Consider the following 17,087-nt stretch of genomic DNA (forward strand, 5'->3'; position numbering starts at 1 on the left):
GACAGAGACTAAGAAAGACTGGCAGGAGAAAAAGATATTGGTCTGATTCCATCATAGGCAGTTTTGCTTTTGCCACAAAGGAGGCCAAACTAGTGAAGTACTATATTTTTAAAAAATGATTCTGATGATTATTAAACTTTGCCAATTATATATATTTTCAGTTTCACTTTTAATTTCTTTGCTGCTAACTGTTAAATAGAATCTACATCAAGAAACTATAGCATCAGAGTCATTTATTCAAAAAATAGTTACTGAATGCTAGGCTCCAAGTTGGTGATCTAATATTACATATTAGACTAAAATAAGTAGTGGGAAAAGACAACAAGGGTGACTGTATCACACAGGATGAGAGAATAAGATGAATTATACCTCATTTTCGGTTTTGGAGGGTTCCTCTTGTTAATGAAACTGTAATATTCAGAATGCAGTGAGATTTGACTTCACCAATTATGATACTTAAGTCAGACCCTTGCCCCTACTGCTCTATTGGAATAACTGGTTTTGCGGTGAATTGGTAACACACTTCCCTCAGTTATCTACATTACTTCTTGTGGCAGCTGGGTGATTCTTAGAGATTTCCCATCCAAGAATGGTCCTGGCCCAAACCTACATAGCTTGTGAGATGTGATGGGATCAGAGCATATGGTAGGATGGCTGAAAGCAAAGACAGCTTAGTGTCTTGCATCTGAAATATCAAGATTCTGCCAACATCAGCAATATGATAACCATGTTCCATGAAATGAAAAAATGTAATCAACATTCTTTAAAAAACAGTCTAATTAATCTGTAGATTCTTTTAATTGGTTGCTGTGTTCCCCCCAACCTTCAGAAAAATAGGAACTAAAATATATATTTCATCTTGGGAAAAGTGAAAGAGCAAATACTTAAAACCCTTTCCCTTCACTCAGTAGAATCCAACAGGGCTCTAAGCTTTCTCAGGAATATTACCTATATATTGAAGCCTACATATTGATAAACTATATCATTTTTAAAACTGTTACATATGAAATAAACCTATCATTCTATTATCTTCATGGACAATATTATTTCAAGTAAAAATAGTGCTTGGAAAATCAACTCAGGACACAAGTTTCCTACTTTATTTCTACAAAATTGTTTTCACTAAAGATAGTATCTCACAGGTATATTTGTGATTTACTTCTCTATAGATGGCAAAAAGAATCTGACATCAAATAATTCAGGGACCTTTAAAATTAGCATCACATTTACATGACAGAAGAAAAATGTACAGTGAACAGACAGGGAAAAAAAAATCACACAGGCTCCAAAATACTTTTAACTCTACAAGAGCATGTTATTATGTGAATGCATAACCTATTACAGTACACCTCACCTGCTTGCCAACATTCTTTATTGCCAGCTGTTCAGGTGTCATCTTATCTTCTTCTTCTACAGCCTGTGAATGAAACACAAAGGACAGAGTTTCAAATTCTAAATGTACTTTTCCCACTGCTGAATAATCATCAGATAATGATGATCATAATTTTCATTCACAGAACCTTTTATTCAAGTAATTTATTGCACAAAAAAGTAATTCTGCTAATCTTCAGAACAGCCTTCAGGGTAATAAAAACTATAACCACCATCATTTTGAAAACAGACTTAAGAAATTTGTAAAAGACATTGAAAATATCCAATTGGACCACCAAATGGAAGTGGTAACCATTTGAAAACTGTTATGGAATTATCTGAGGGATGGCTAAACTGGAAGATGGAAGACCCTAAGGGAGCTGCTTGTGGCACTGGGGTACTAACTACTCCCATTCTGTCTCCTTTTTCTTTTCCTACTTTCACTATGGCTCTCCCCCAACTTCCTATTATCTTTGTCACCTTTTTCTTGTCAACCAAACTGTGCATACCCAGTATCTAACTATCAGTAACACTTAGGATCAAAGGATCTGCTACTGACTTTTGATCCACAGTTAACAAATCATATAGTGTAATCCCTTAATACCTTCACATATTTAAATCTGTAAAAGTAATAGATGTACTCAGAAAAAATTCTCAGTTCTCCACATGAATGATCTTTAATAATCATGAAGAAATAGAGTAATCTGAAGTTTTCAACATCAAAAAAATTACTTGAAATAAATGCCAAATCAAATAAAAATTAATTCAACCAAACCATATATACAAACCACTTTCTACTATTTTCAAAGCCAGCTACAAACTTTTATGTGTATGACCATAAATTTTCTAGCAGAATAATTTTGAAGTAATTACAGCATTTAGATTAGCTACCAATATTGCCCTCTACCCTAATAATGCACCACTGTGTAACCTCTTTATTGAGAATTCTAAGTTTAAGCAACCTCCTTCGTAACAGTTTTGGGTATGGTACTGCCTGAAGCTAGGACTCTGCATCAGGTGAACTCCTGGTCTATGATTTATTCACAGCATTTGATAAATGGAAAATGAAGAAAATTTAAGTATCACCAATCTTAAGAAGTAATACCATAGCACTTAATATGGTTACAAAGGGGGTGAGAAAACAGGGGCAGAAAGCAGGAAACCAAAATCCCAGTGAGGGTTAGATTTGGATACTCTAAACTTAATCATCTCGCAGCTGCCAAATTTCTTCATGTGTGAACAATGAACACGTAGGAAATGCAATCATCAGACATTTCCCATAAACTGGGAAGTTTGGCTGCATTTCACACCTTCTTAATAGTTTTGTAAACAGAGAACTTGAAAATGAGCAAAGATGGCAAGTATCTAATTTTATAAACGGACAAACTATCTGGAGAATTTTCCACAGTAGAATCTGCCTAAAGAGAAAAGACAGTGAATAAGTATTGTATCTACTGATTATTACAGGATACTTATTTACAACACATCATTAGGAAATACATTTATGACTCATAAAACTAAAAAGGGGAAAATAAGTTAATAACACTCCAAATCTAGAATTCCCTAGACAGAGAATATATTCATTTTCAGAGTCAGATGTCACTCCTATTATTTGCAGCTAGTTAAAAAAAGTATCTTCTAACTGGAAAATTGCTTCTCCTACTATCTCAGTGTTTTACATATACAGAAACACTGGCAACGCATAAAAAGTTTGTCTTTCTAAATTACTTTTACAAATCATGACACTATACCTTACCAACCTGAAAACATATAAGATAAATGGAACAATTCACGTTAAGTCTGTACTCTATATCCATTCAGTGTTAGTTCTATGCACACGCCAACAATAGTACTTTACGGTACTGGAAGGAGGTAAGGGTTTTGGAATTTGGCTCAAAATACCAATCCGTGTACAAAATAGTTATTATGGAGTATTTTGGAGTGTTGCAAATATCAAAGATGGCAGACATGCAAAGATGAAAGTAAAAAAGCACTTAAAGCATTGATCTTATTTGAAAGGTTAAACAGAATATAAAAAGCTCTAACTCAATTTAAAAAATCTTTTATATCATTTAACCACTTTACCAATTAGTTTTTCCATTTCCTATAATTAAAAGAGAGAGTTCACAAACTCTTTGAGAAGTGCAGATGGTAAAAAGTACTCCCAGCCATAGATGCCATCTGGAAAATGAGGAGCAGCTGTAGATTTAGGCATATACTAAGGTTGCAAACCCCCATGACAAAAGAGTAAGCACATCTCTTACACTCTGAGATAGACCAGATCATCACATTAAACCCCTAAATATTTTCTCCAGCTACCTAAGTTACCTTTATCTCATCTATCATCTGAGCAAGACCAGTTTGCCTTCATTCATAGCTCTAATCTGGCTAGTCACCAGGAAAAATTAAGAAATGGTAGCAGCAGAAACAAATGAAATTCAGGCACAGGCAGTGTCCTTACTAGGGGAACTTCTGTGTTTATGGCAACTTCTGTGATTTGGCATCAAATTTTGCTTTTGCATTCGTGCTCTTCGGTTTACTCAACCAACAAAAAAGCACTGAAAATGTTTGTGGCTATTCACACTAGAAACGTTTTTAACAGTTTATCAACAAAGACCCCCAGATGGCTATCCCATCATGCACGGTCTGCACAGTTCTAAGAAATTCCTGGAATTTGGTCTGTTATGTTATCATAATCCCCTCAGATGTACCCCCCATCTTAAAGAGGCTTTTACTAAAGCCATTAACCTCATTATCTTTTTCCTGGTAAGAGTCAAATTTCTCAAATGGAAAATCTATGTTTCAAATTCTACCATTTTATTTACCTTCTAACAAACATGGATTGGACCCTTAGCACTTCATGAGTACTCTTTTAAGGATCTCCACCTGGCAAATTCCAATGGACTCAGTTTACTTGAACTTTCTGAACACCTTTTCCAATACCCCTTTTCTCTTCTAATCCTTTAACCTCTGCTTTCATGACACCATGTCTCTTATTTCACTTTATATGTCATATCTATTCCATTCCTTGGGCTTCTTTTTTTCCCTTTGATATGTTTGCAGTGTTCACTCTTAACATGCCATGCTCCCATTTAAGCACATGCTTTGTAAAATCACCTATATGGTATATTTTTTCACCATTAAACAATCTCTGCATAAACTGCTAGTGAATGTAATATAGGCATTTTAGTTCTTTCTTGATTTTCATAAAAAGTCAATTCATTGACTATATAACTGAAAATCACATTATGGGTTATGGGGATAGAGAATAAGTTTAAAGAAATGGCTTTTATAAAACATACTTGGGAAAGCAAAATTAACAAACATGAAACAATTAGAAAACTATATGAGAAAGTATTACAGGTGTGAATATGGAGAACAAAAAAGTGGGTTCCCTACAACCATTAGTAATTAAACATTAACATGTACATATTAATTTACTGAATCCTTAAAACATCCCAGTGAAGTAATCTACATTTTACATAAAGAAATTAGGCACTATCTCCTATATGTTAATTCCAGCAATACTTCTACTATAAATTTTTTTTCTAACTCTCCTTTTGAAAGTGCTTATAACGCTCTAGTACATTCTATGTATGTCCTCAACAGTAGAATTTTCCTCATTTTATACATTCAGTAAATAACTATTAAGTACTCACTATGAGTAAGACAGTTCTTGCTCTTCAAGAAGCTTGCATTTGGGTTTTACTTTACCTGCCTGTAAATCTCAAATTATAATGCAATATGAAATATACAAAAAAGGAGTGTGCCCAACTAATGATGGGGACAATATAGCCACACAGCCAATAAGCAATGAAACTGTGACTTAAATACAGTCTTATCTATCTCCAAAGACCTCAAAGCAACATTCATGGCAATTCGGGAAATCATTACTTTTTAATGACATATCCTGAATAAAGCCAAACCCATGATTTATTAAGTGACCCAGAATACGTAAATTCCTTCTAAAAATATTATAAGGAATCCAATTTTAAAATATAATTATATAAAACAGAGATATAAAATAAACATCATGTGTGTGCCCATACAAGTGTGTGTATGTATAATAGAAACTGCAGTTTAGACTGTTGAAAAAACTTTCTATGGCAGAGTCTACTGCTAGTTGCCTACCTAATACACATCTTCTTTTATAATATAGCTCTAATTTTATTAAAGGCAGTAATGCTCCCAGGTAAAAGACTATATAGCCTTTCTCAAAGCAAAGTATGTCCACTTGATTAAGTTCTGCCAATGAGATATAATCAGAAGTGCTGGGTGGGACTTATAGGAAGGATCCTGAACAGGAATTGATTTAGTTGAGAGGTCTCTCTCTTTTGCCCTTGCATTTCTTCCTGTTGCTTGGAACTCAGATGGGATGGCTAAAGCTTTAGCAATCACCATGAATCATGAGGAGATCTAAACGATGGAAGCCAATACAAGGAAAGTGGAGCAAAAGATGGAGATATCTGGGTATGTAAATGTAATAACTTCAAAGTTTCACTTGAATGGACTTGAATTGCAAGAGATGTACATTCCTATACTCTTTAAGCCATTGCTACCTCAAGCTAACACAATAGATATAAATAACACCTGCTTAGTGCAAAAACTGAAAAGAATCCAGGATTTACATAAAGTATAAAATTCCCCTACCTTCCACCTGAGAGGTGACACTGTTAACAGCATAATACGTTGAGATATATGTGAGACAGAGAGGTATCATTGAAAAATGGAGGGAAGGTAACATAGTAGGGACTTTTCATATTGTTACACAATTTCATTTTATACACATAACATCAAGTTTTAAATATTTCTCTAAGTTGGTACTTGTAGAATTTCATTCTTCATAATAAATCCTTAAAAGAGAACACATTGGCTTAAAGAGTTATATGCACTTAAAATTTAAAGATAAAATGGGAGATGGCCTTCAAAAATGTCATATATCACTTTTTTATTTTCCCACTAGTGGCGCATTCTCCCAAACCATTTTTTTTAATTTGAAAAGAAAAAAAAATCTTATACTTTTAACTTTTTTCTTTGAATACTTAATAAGATTGAATTCTTTTTCATGTTTATATGCCATTCATCTTCAGTGAATTTTCCAGCTCTGTTGTCCAATTTATTATCCTTTCTTTATATTTTATAGGAATTCTTTGTCTGTTATGTACTTTTTGGATACTAGCCTTTTCTGTGTTATAGGTACAAATATTTTCTGCCAGTCTGACTCCTAATAAGCATTTAATAAATGTTATTTTTATTGCAGGTAAACTTTACTGTCAAGTTATCAAAATTTAAAAGCTCACTGATATTCTTACTAGCACTAAAGTAACCTTTGGGAAGCTTGACCACAGCTTTACAAATACTAAGTCTTCCTTTTGGAAATGGGAATTTATTCACAAATGTTTTTAGCATTTTTCAAAGAAGTCATATATACATATTTATACATTTACATTTTTTATGGTAGTTATTCCTAAATACTTTGTAATTTTGGATGCTTCTGTAAACTGATTTGCCTTTATATATATATATATATATATATATATATATATTTTTTTTTTTTTTTGTGGTACGCGGGCCTCTCACTGTTGTGGCCTCTCCTGTTGTGGAGCACAGGCTCCAGACGCGCAGGCTCAGCGGCCATGGCTCGTGGGCCCAGCCGCTCCACGGCATGTGGGATCTTCCCGGACCGGGGCATGAACCCGCGTCCCCTGCATCAGCAGGTGGACTCTCAACCACTGCGCCACCAGGGAAGCCCTGCCTTTTATATTTTTCAACTGGTTTCAGCCTATGTAACTGCATGGCTACATAATTCTCAATCATAATAGTTCTAATAGTATTCTAGTTTAGTTTCATGTATTTCTATGCTTGATTGCAAACATATCCTATCATACTTAAATAATGATAATCTGGCCTGGTTTCCCAATATTTATATCTTATTTTGTTTTTCTTATCTTATTGCACTAGCACAAAACAAGACCTTCTTATTTAATACAGCTACTTTGATAAACCAAATGTAATCATATAATTACATATTTTGTATGTAATTACATAAAAGTTGCATCCAAACCTTCTTTCAGGTTCCTAAGTAGGCAGTTTTTCTACCTGAAAAGTAAACTGTCAGATCTCTGAATTTATAGGGCTACATGCTTGAAAACAAAGCAAACTTTTATGTGTCTATGCTATTCTTAAAAAAGTCTTTTACAATTCATTTTTTCACTGGCAGATTCATTTACAAATATCCAATCAAATGTTATCAATATTAAAATACTGATACATCTTGGCACGAATAAACTAGGAGATTTGGAATAAAAGAGTTGTGGGTGCTAAAGTTCAGTAACTAGAGAAATCAATGACTAATAATCAAGCAGAACGTCTGTGTGGACTTCAGACTTGAAATCAAAAAGTTGGTACAAAGGAATTTAATTATTTTCTAACCTTCTTTCACTTTAGGAGCTAACTGGCACGTAACAGTAATTACCTTAGTTTAAAACACCAACCAATTAAAAAGAATACTATGAAGAACTGGTTGTATGGGCCTTTCTTTTTATATTTTAAGTGTTACTAAAAACTCCACCACATTCTCTTTCAATCACAGAGGGAATTACAGCCCCAAATTTGGACTCCTTCATATCACAGCTTATACATTGTTTTCACTTTATAACCAAACCTTACAAATTTTTGAGTACTTCAGAGATTTTTTAAAACTGTAAAATAGCAAAAACTTCTGTGGATGGGCAGCAGTAACCATAAATAGGTTATTTCCTGGCAGTAGTACCAATAAGAATTTACTTAAACTTGTAATGTTACAGAGATATGAAAACCATTCCTACAGTCCACTGAATAATAACTTAAATTTCTTTAAAGGTTAATTTATAAAAGGTTAACTGTTTTAAATAGGATGAACTATTGTTTTCTCTTTAATCTCCACAGCATGAAAACATACACTAGAAAGATTAAATATATATATATTTTTTCCCTACAATCTAGAAGCAATGGGAATTTCCAGCTGGAACACTACATATAAATCAGGGCATGCTCTTCAAAGCCAAACCTAATTCTGCTGGAATTTAGCTTGTATGGGCCCATCAACATTTTTTCAAAGCTCAATTCTCTCAAAAGGCTTGTTGTTAACACTTGGCAAATCTTATACACCGTCTCTTGGTTAATATTTATTTTGTAAGATGTGTTTAATTTAAAAAGTAAAATATTACTTTTTTGGTGTGTGCCAACCAATATCAACTTTAACTGTCTCCAAAAGCTCTAGCCCCCACCATTAATTTTTAGTCCCACATAGTAAACTGCTTGTTTAAACTTTTTTTTTTTTTTTTTTGGCCGAGCCATGATTTGTGGGATCTTAGTACCCTGACCAGGGGTTGAACCTGCACCCTCGGCAGTGCAAGTGCAGAGTCCTAACCACTGGACCGCCAGGGAATTCCCTGCCTGTTTAATCTCTTTATCTTCTTTCTCAATCTTTCTACTTCTACTTAAATTGGAAATGTTAATGGTACCAGCATACTTCTGGTCACCTAGGCAGGAGACATTTAACTCATCTTTGATTCCTTCTTCTTTTACTTTATCTATCCAACTGGCACCATGTTTTATTTTATTAGTCTATTGATACCTCCCTTCCCACTGCCACTACAGTAATTCACACACTTAGTACCTTTTGTTTGGGTAATAGCAAGCTCCTCCTAAATATAGAATCTCCATTTCAAATCTCCTCTTACAACACTCTTTCTTCTATAGCCTTGTCAAATTATGTTTATAAAGTCAGGTTCTGGGTATACCATGCCCCTGATCAAAAATAACTCTATCATGATTCTCCAAACTCTGTTACTTGACTTCAGTAACTTTAAAAATCTTTATTCCCCACTATTCACCCTTTTATGTACACCCTTCTCATGTACTCTAGCCAAACACAGTTTCCTAAAGATGCCCTTGCTTTTCTGTCTCCTAGTCTTGCTCATGATGTTCAGTTGGCCTAGGGTAACATTCCTTTGTACGTCCAAATCTTATTCATGCTTTAAGGTCCAGTTCAAATGTTATTCTCTAAAGGCATCATCCTGGGTCTGTACCAGCTGAAAGCAAAAGCCTTTGAACTTCTACAGGACTTCACATGGACTTCTCTATGGCAGTGTTCTCTAACTTCTAACTTGAATGAGTATACAAATCTCTTGGAAATCTTGTTAAAATGTTGATTCTGATTTAGCAGGTCAAACACCTGCATTTCTAACAAGATCCCAAGTGATACTGATGCAGCTGGTCTGTGGACAATCTGAATACTAAAGTGCTATCAAACACACGAATTTTGGTCAAGTACTCTGGTTATGAACTTTTCTTAATGCCCCTGTTTTCCTAAAAATGAAGGAAGGATCCCTGTTTTCCACTGCAAATTGTACAGAAGATATTTGATAAATATCTGTAAGCATAACACTGTATAGTATGTATATGTTTTACAAATTGCAGGTTTTCAACCCATTAATAGGTTGCAAACTATATGTCGATGTATATAATATGTATGTATATAACTGAAACAGTATGAAATTGAGTCAAATGAGAAAGAAAATAGAATATAACCACTTGTAATAAGGGTAAATATTGCTTCATAAAACTTCTGTTGCAATATATATACACACATACATATACATTTGCAGGTACTGGGTCAAATGTAATATCTATTCTTTATATGGGTTTTGGTCAAAAAAGTTGAAAAATACATGTTATGAGTTGAATCATGTCCCCCCTAAAAGGGTACATTGAAGTCATAACCCTGGTTAGAGATTAGAGTTATGCTGCCACAAGCCAAGGAATGCCTGGGGACCAAGAGAAGCTAGAAAAAAAAAGAAGGATGCTCCCCACTAGAAGCTTCACAGGGAGCATGGCCCTATCAGTACCTTGATTTTGGACTTCTAGCTTCAGAATTGTGAGGGAATAAATTTGTTGTTTTAAGTCACCCATTATATGGTAGTTTGTGATTGCAATGCTAGGAAACTGATACAATACAGAAGATACATTTTAGTCTTGGTCAAGTATTCTCTTAATTTCAGAATTGTAAAAGAACATAAATCTATAAACAAAATGTTATCATGGCCACATATACTTTAGCATACAATAAATATTTTCAGGAGATTGTGAAAAATGTAACTTTTTTACATCCTCATATGAAGTGGTCTCCCTTTGCTACTCTTTACATCATCCTGTTTATTGTCTTCACAGCACTAATTACAATGTATTATGTTGTGTTTATTTGTTTACTTTCTGTTTCCCCTACCAGAAAATAAATTCCATGAGGATAGGTCTTATTTTTTTACCATATCCCCAGCACCTGGCACATAGCAGGTTTTCAATAAATACGTATTAAATGAAAAACAGAGAAGTTCATAAAATAAGTTATATGTTATCAAGTATTAAATGCTGTTGTTGTTCACATCTCCTTGTTCCTCCTTCCCTTCCAAGAAAAAGTCCTCTGAATAATGAAGAGATTTCAATTGTAAAGCTATTTACAACAGGGGTTGGCAAACTATAAGCCACGGGTCAAATCTAGCCAACTGCCTGTTTTAGTAAATAATGTTTTACTAGGACATAGCCTCACTCATCCCTTTACGTAGTGTCTGTGGCTACTTTTACACTATAACAGCAGGGTTGAGTAGCTACAACAGACTGGATGGCTTATAAAGCCTAAAATATTTACTATCTGGTCTACAAAATAGGCCACTCTACTCTTAACTATTTATATTTATACAATGCCTGATATCTAATCATATATATTCTAAAGATTATAAGAAATAAATGTTGAAAGTAAGTTTTTACCTTATTGTAATTTTTGGCTAATTCCAACATCTCTTTTACCACTGATTCATTGTGTTTACAGTGTTCACTGTAGTCCTGAAGTGTCAAACCTTCCATCCAACTCTTCTTATGCAAATTTAACAACATCTAAAAAATATAAAGAAAAATTAATTATTTTCCTATATTGAGAAAATTTCCTTTATTTGTCTTGAGAAACAACTTTACAAACAACTTTTGGAATTAGTGAATTTAAGTTTAATTTTATTAATTTAAATAAACTCTAATAAGTATCCTTCTAAATTTATATTAATAAAATCTAAGGAATACTCCAACTCATGGCCTTTGCATTTGCTGTCCCTTTGCCTCAAAGGCTATTTTTCTTATCTTTCTATGGCTTACACTTCTCACTTCCTTAGATATAGCTGCCATTCCTCACCACTATATAATAAAGCCACCCCATACTATCTAAACATCTTTCTTTCCTTAACTTGCTTTATTATTTTTATAACACTATAAACAGCTGAAATTTTTGTTTTCTTGTTTAGTGCATTTCTCTCCCATTAAAGAGAAATCAAGGCAAGGACTCTGCTCTGTTTATTTCAAGATTACCAAGGTCTAGATTCTAGAATCTAGATCATAATCTAATCATAGCAAATACTAAATAAGCATATGTTGAATGAATGAAACTACTATGTTACACACAGGATTTCTAATAGTTCATATAGCCCTGCTCTCAAATGCCGAGATAAGGAGGTAAATGCCTCCATTTACTGAATGACTGTGTCAATCTTTCTGAGTCCCTGTTTACATATCTATGAACTGAAGGCTTGTATTAGCTAATCTTTAAATTTTCTTCAAATTCTAATATTCCATCTATAATTTAAAATTTTTGAACTTCTTTATACCAGAATGAAAAGTCGTAAAACTGGGAAGGAAATCACAGATCCATCCACTTTGCAATCACATCAGCAAACTGGGATCAGACCCTATTAGTAGTGATCATGGAACTAAACACTTTAGTTCATTATTTCTCAAACTGGACTCCTAATTCTGAATACATATTCTTCGAAGTTCATAAGTTTTCAAGTTCAGAGTCTTAAGACAGTTTTTCTTAAAAGTCCTACTCTATAATGTCCTTCAGTTGAGGATAATCATTGAATAAGAAGAGTTTTCTAAACGATTGATAAAATTATGCAATGTGAAAAAAAAAACGGTACCTACAGAATGACTATTGTTCTTTTGCTATGAGAACCAGTATACTTTAAGTGAGATCCACAAGCTATGAGGATCTAAAGACATAGTCGGAAGTGTATGAGTTTAGTTTAGAACAATTATTTGTTTAGAGGTTTGCAGCTAAAAGTGGTACAAAGTTTTCCTTATGCTGGAGAATAAGCTGCATGTCAAAATCACCTATGAGAATTTTCAAGACACAAAAGATCCATATTCCTCCATGCCCCTCCTAGGGCCCATGGAAGCAAGAGTAGTTTGGAAAAAAACTGGAAAACTCCTGCACATGTAACCCGAATTTCTTGGATTGCTACCCATCTTCGCCAGTGACAGTGTTTTAGAAAATACATCCTCAGGAAATTTTGGTGCAGCTGCAACTACCTATGCTATAAAGCTACCTATAATTAAGTGTTGAGAATTGGATTTTTCTACACTTCAGAAGCAAACAAAGAAAGTTCCCACAGACCAGGAGAATAATTCTACCATGCCTGGACAAAGATTGGATTGGGCCCCTCAGGTAACACTTGGAGTTAAGTATACAGGTTGGTGAGATAAGAGTAAAGGCAGGGCTTTGAGTATCAAGAAAGCACCTGAACTGAGCTATACTAGGAACATAAACAAAATATTAATTAATTTATGTAAGTATTTATATGTGTGTTTTTTATACCAAGGATGGTGGCTAAGTTTATGGGGTACCATAAAGGAAAAAAAGAAAAAGAAAATTTGATGTAATTAGATGGATATTTCCAAATAGCTGGGTGTCAGACTGATAAAATATTTATATATCTGAATGAATTTTTCAGTTTATGTCTGAGTGGTACCCTTTTATCCCACAGCCTGTACCTATTCTACATAAAATTAAAATAAGTGTTGAAAATGTACTTCAAGCTATCAACTAAATCTACCACAGGTGATATGAACTTTGGGACAAAAGCAAGCAGAAGGAAGAACTATGGCTCTGTGTCTCCCCTCAGGTCAAGGAAGAACTGGTCCCCTGCAGCCCCTCACTCAAAGTCATGCTCAAGCACCTAGGACCTTTGAGTGAGTTTACTGGTGGCTTTGAACTTTTAAAACAATTGTCTATCAAACTTCAGAAAATCTTATACAGCACATTCTGCCCACAATATATAAATAAGACTGAAAATGGAGATGATCTGGTTGAAAGAGGGAGTAGTATGGAGAGCCCTCTAACTCCACTCCCATACACCATCACTAGAATCCCTTCTAGGGTGACTTTGTGGGGAACACTTTCAACTAGTAAGAAGGGTCTTGTTTACTACTGATTACTTATGTTTGGACTTCAGCGTGCATGTAGAAATCAAAACTTAGGGGCTGTCAATAGTACTCATGTTCTTTCAAATTTTTTAAGTCTTTCTCAGAGAGAAATACAAGAAGCTTATTTGGAGGATGACCAATTGTAATAATAAAGAAAAAAAGCAGTTCAGATTGTAATTTCAAAAAGCAGTAGGCAGACTTAAATATTTCCAATTAGTTGAGAGAAAAACTGTTCTTGAGATAATCCTAAAACAGTAGAAACTAAAGAATGCTAATCTACCAAGACGCTAGGTAATTTTTAAAGTCATCAAATTTGATTACTATAAAAAGGTATAAAAATTTAGATCTAAATATCTGAAAACCCTTAAAATGCATTTCCCTTTTGACTCACCTTCAGTTTATCCTAAGTAACCATGGTACTTTTTTAAAAAGCACTACACAATTACAATCTAATTTATTCATTTCAAATCTGGAAAGCTATTTATTTAGCAATTTAGTAACAAAAGGCCATTTTATTGGAGAAGATAAATTAATCAGAAAAATCGCAGAACTAGAAGAAAGATTTTTATAATTTATCATAAAACCAAACTGCAATGTTTGTTTCCTACTTCCTCTCCTGTTTTAGCCCCTACCAATAAGGTAAAATGTCTCTCAATTTGTCCAATAAACTATTCCTTTATTTTATGCTACAGTTCATCAGGAATGAAAAAATATTTGAACGCATCAATGAAAGAGGTCAACAATTTAAATTCAAATATACCAGGTAATAGTTTAAATTGTTTGAAATAAATTTTTTTCCGCCTCTAAGATAAAAATTTAAGCTTACCTTCTGTTCCAGTTCATTTTTCCGATAGTTAATAGTAATGGAGTAATAATGTCTGTTTAGTCCATGAATTAACGCCTATATAGATAAATGATTAGAAGGACAAATTAGTATTTTTCATCTAATAAAATAAATACAACTGTTTGAAACTGTTGACATATCCTGTAGACAATACCTTTACCATCTTCTAAAAATAGCTTTTTATCCTAAGTAAATATTAAACTATTTTTTTCTCAGCTACGAGTTTAGAAGTGAGGTTTAGAGGTACAGGGCACACATTCTTTAAAACATGACATAGAGCCGCACAAATTAACAGTTTTAGTAGTCTTGCTCAGAGTCAGAGATACGATTTGACCACATCATAATCTAACCTATAAACTAATTATTCATAATTTATAAATAATACATAATTTATTAAGTCTGATTTTATGATTATCTACATAGGGGGCTCTTTCTTATTTCAAAAGAAAAGCCTAAAAAGACATAATAATATAATTATTCCTTCACCCACAACATTAATCTGGAGTTTCCGTTTTTCTTAATTCAGTTCTAACATATTAAAAATAACTGTGTCTGGGCTTCCCCAGTGGCGCAGTGGTTGAGGGTCCGCCTGCCGATGCAGGGGACACGGGTTTGTGCCCCGGTCTGGGAGGATCCCACATGCCGCAGAGCGGCTGGGCCCGTGGGCCATGGCCGCTGAGCCTGCGCGTCCGGAGCCTGTGCTCCGCAACGGGAGAGGCCACAACAGTGAGAGATCCGCATACCGCAAAAATAAAATAAAATAAAAAAATAACTGTGTCTGCATATGTCTCCAAATTAACGAAATGGAGTTTGTTTTTTAGTGGGTCCAGTCTCAGGCAACCTCACTAAGCAGAAATTTTTCCACTGTACTTGATCACCAAGACAAACACTCAAATCATCATAAAAACTGAAGCTAATGGCATGGCTTTATTAAGAAACAATAATCCTGCATGTGCTGTAATCCATTCACAGCTGCACAAATGTCTAACTCTAGCTACATAGGTTCAAATGAGGTCCAGAACAGTTTCTGTGGACCCCTCTGTCAGCCTTCTAAGACATTAAAGTACAGAAATACACCCTGGACATATCTTCAAGTACAAAAACAAAAAGGGCTTTGGGGTTAACTCTCAGGAATCTAAAGATAAAGCTAACTAAAACAACCACCACACTAATAACTGGATTTTTACAATGTAGTCTTAAGGTGTTGAGGTAGAAGAAGGGGTGGAAAGGAAACATTTGATGAGCACCTGCACCTGCTTTACACAATAAGTCTTCTAATCTTCACAACAACCCAGTAAGGTAGGCTGGTTCCATTTGTATTTTGACAGATGAGGAAATAAGACACAAATCTCAATTTGTCCTAGTTTATACCTAATAAAATGCAAAGCTGGGATTTGAACCCAAGTTTTTCTGACTCCAAAGCCCATGTTTTTTTCTATCATACTATGCTACAATGTACCTTAGGAAATTCTTAAGTCTTTGTACTTCAGGGATCAGAATGAAAACAAAGCATAGTCTTATTTTTAAACTTTGCTAGCAAAAATCGCCCCACCAAATACTAACCCATTTTAGGTATGTACTATAACAATCCATTCTTTTTTGTTTTGTTTTGTTTTTGGTTTTTTTGTGTGTGTGGTACACGGGCCTCTCACTGCTGTTGCCTCTCCCGTTGCAGAGCACAGGCCCCACGGCCATGGCTCACGGGCCTAGCTGCTCCGCGGCACATGGGATCTTCCCGGATTGGGGCACGAACCCGTGTCCCCTGCATCGGCAGGCGGACTCTCAACCACTGTGCCACCAGGGAAGCCCAACAATCCATTCTTATATTCCTAACATCTGCTATAATAAAATGGTTGCTATATGAAATTAAAGTACTAGGAGTATCTATTAAATCCTTATTCATTTCAATAATAATCAGGAATAGTGAATTAAATTTCAGTGCCTAGATATGCTGTACTGTGTGAATCAAAAAGTGGAGCTAATCAGTGCCTCCCTTAATCTGTACTCACCTTTATGAAAATTAGGAAGTGCATCCTCTGGGTGGAAGAATTAGAAAAAGGTGCCCAGTGCTCCAAGCAAACTCAGCCTGGCTGGAGAGCAAAGTTTAGGCTAGATTTCAGGTGCCAACTGCCCTCTCATCCAATCACCTTTATGCAGTGCTTCAACTATATAATTCTATATAGTGGCCATAAAGCTAATAACAGGTATGGCCAAGAGATACAGAAGTCAGACAAATGGGCACACAGATAGGTCCACATTTTGGAGATTAACTGTACTGCTGAAATATACAGTTTGGAACTTGAAGGCACTACCTACTTGATTTTCAATTACATTATTTAGATGAAAGTAGTACAACTAACAGACAGCATGAAAGATTAGCAGGGACAATAATAAAACAAATATAAATTTAAATCAAATGATATCCTCAAGCCATTTCCCAATTTCACTTACTCACTTGCTGTGTGCCCCCAAGTACATTCATCCCAAATCATAGGTAAACTGGCCATGTACAGTCCTCCTTCCATATAAACCCAAAGGCACAGGCTCTTCTATTTAGCTCAGTGAAAAACAAATTCTCTCAAAT

General features: G+C 34.6%; 1 protein-coding gene across 3 annotated transcripts in view; it reads right to left on the reverse strand.

Annotated features, from left to right (window-relative positions):
- Positions 1-17,087, reverse strand: part of PSMD14 (proteasome 26S subunit, non-ATPase 14) — a 94,966-nt gene that overhangs the window by 1,497 nt on the left and 76,382 nt on the right. For all 3 annotated transcript variants that reach the window (XM_060152770.1, XM_060152771.1, XM_060152772.1), the window contains 3 exons: positions 14,486-14,560; positions 11,179-11,304; positions 1,355-1,417 (listed from right to left, as the gene is read on the reverse strand). In XM_060152770.1, coding sequence (XP_060008753.1) covers positions 1,355-1,417; positions 11,179-11,304; positions 14,486-14,560 — 264 coding nt within the window. The remainder of the gene's footprint in view (positions 1-1,354; positions 1,418-11,178; positions 11,305-14,485; positions 14,561-17,087) is intronic.

Source organism: Lagenorhynchus albirostris, chromosome 6 (assembly GCF_949774975.1).
Source record: "Lagenorhynchus albirostris chromosome 6, mLagAlb1.1, whole genome shotgun sequence".
Taxonomy (NCBI): Eukaryota; Metazoa; Chordata; class Mammalia; order Artiodactyla; family Delphinidae; genus Lagenorhynchus; species Lagenorhynchus albirostris.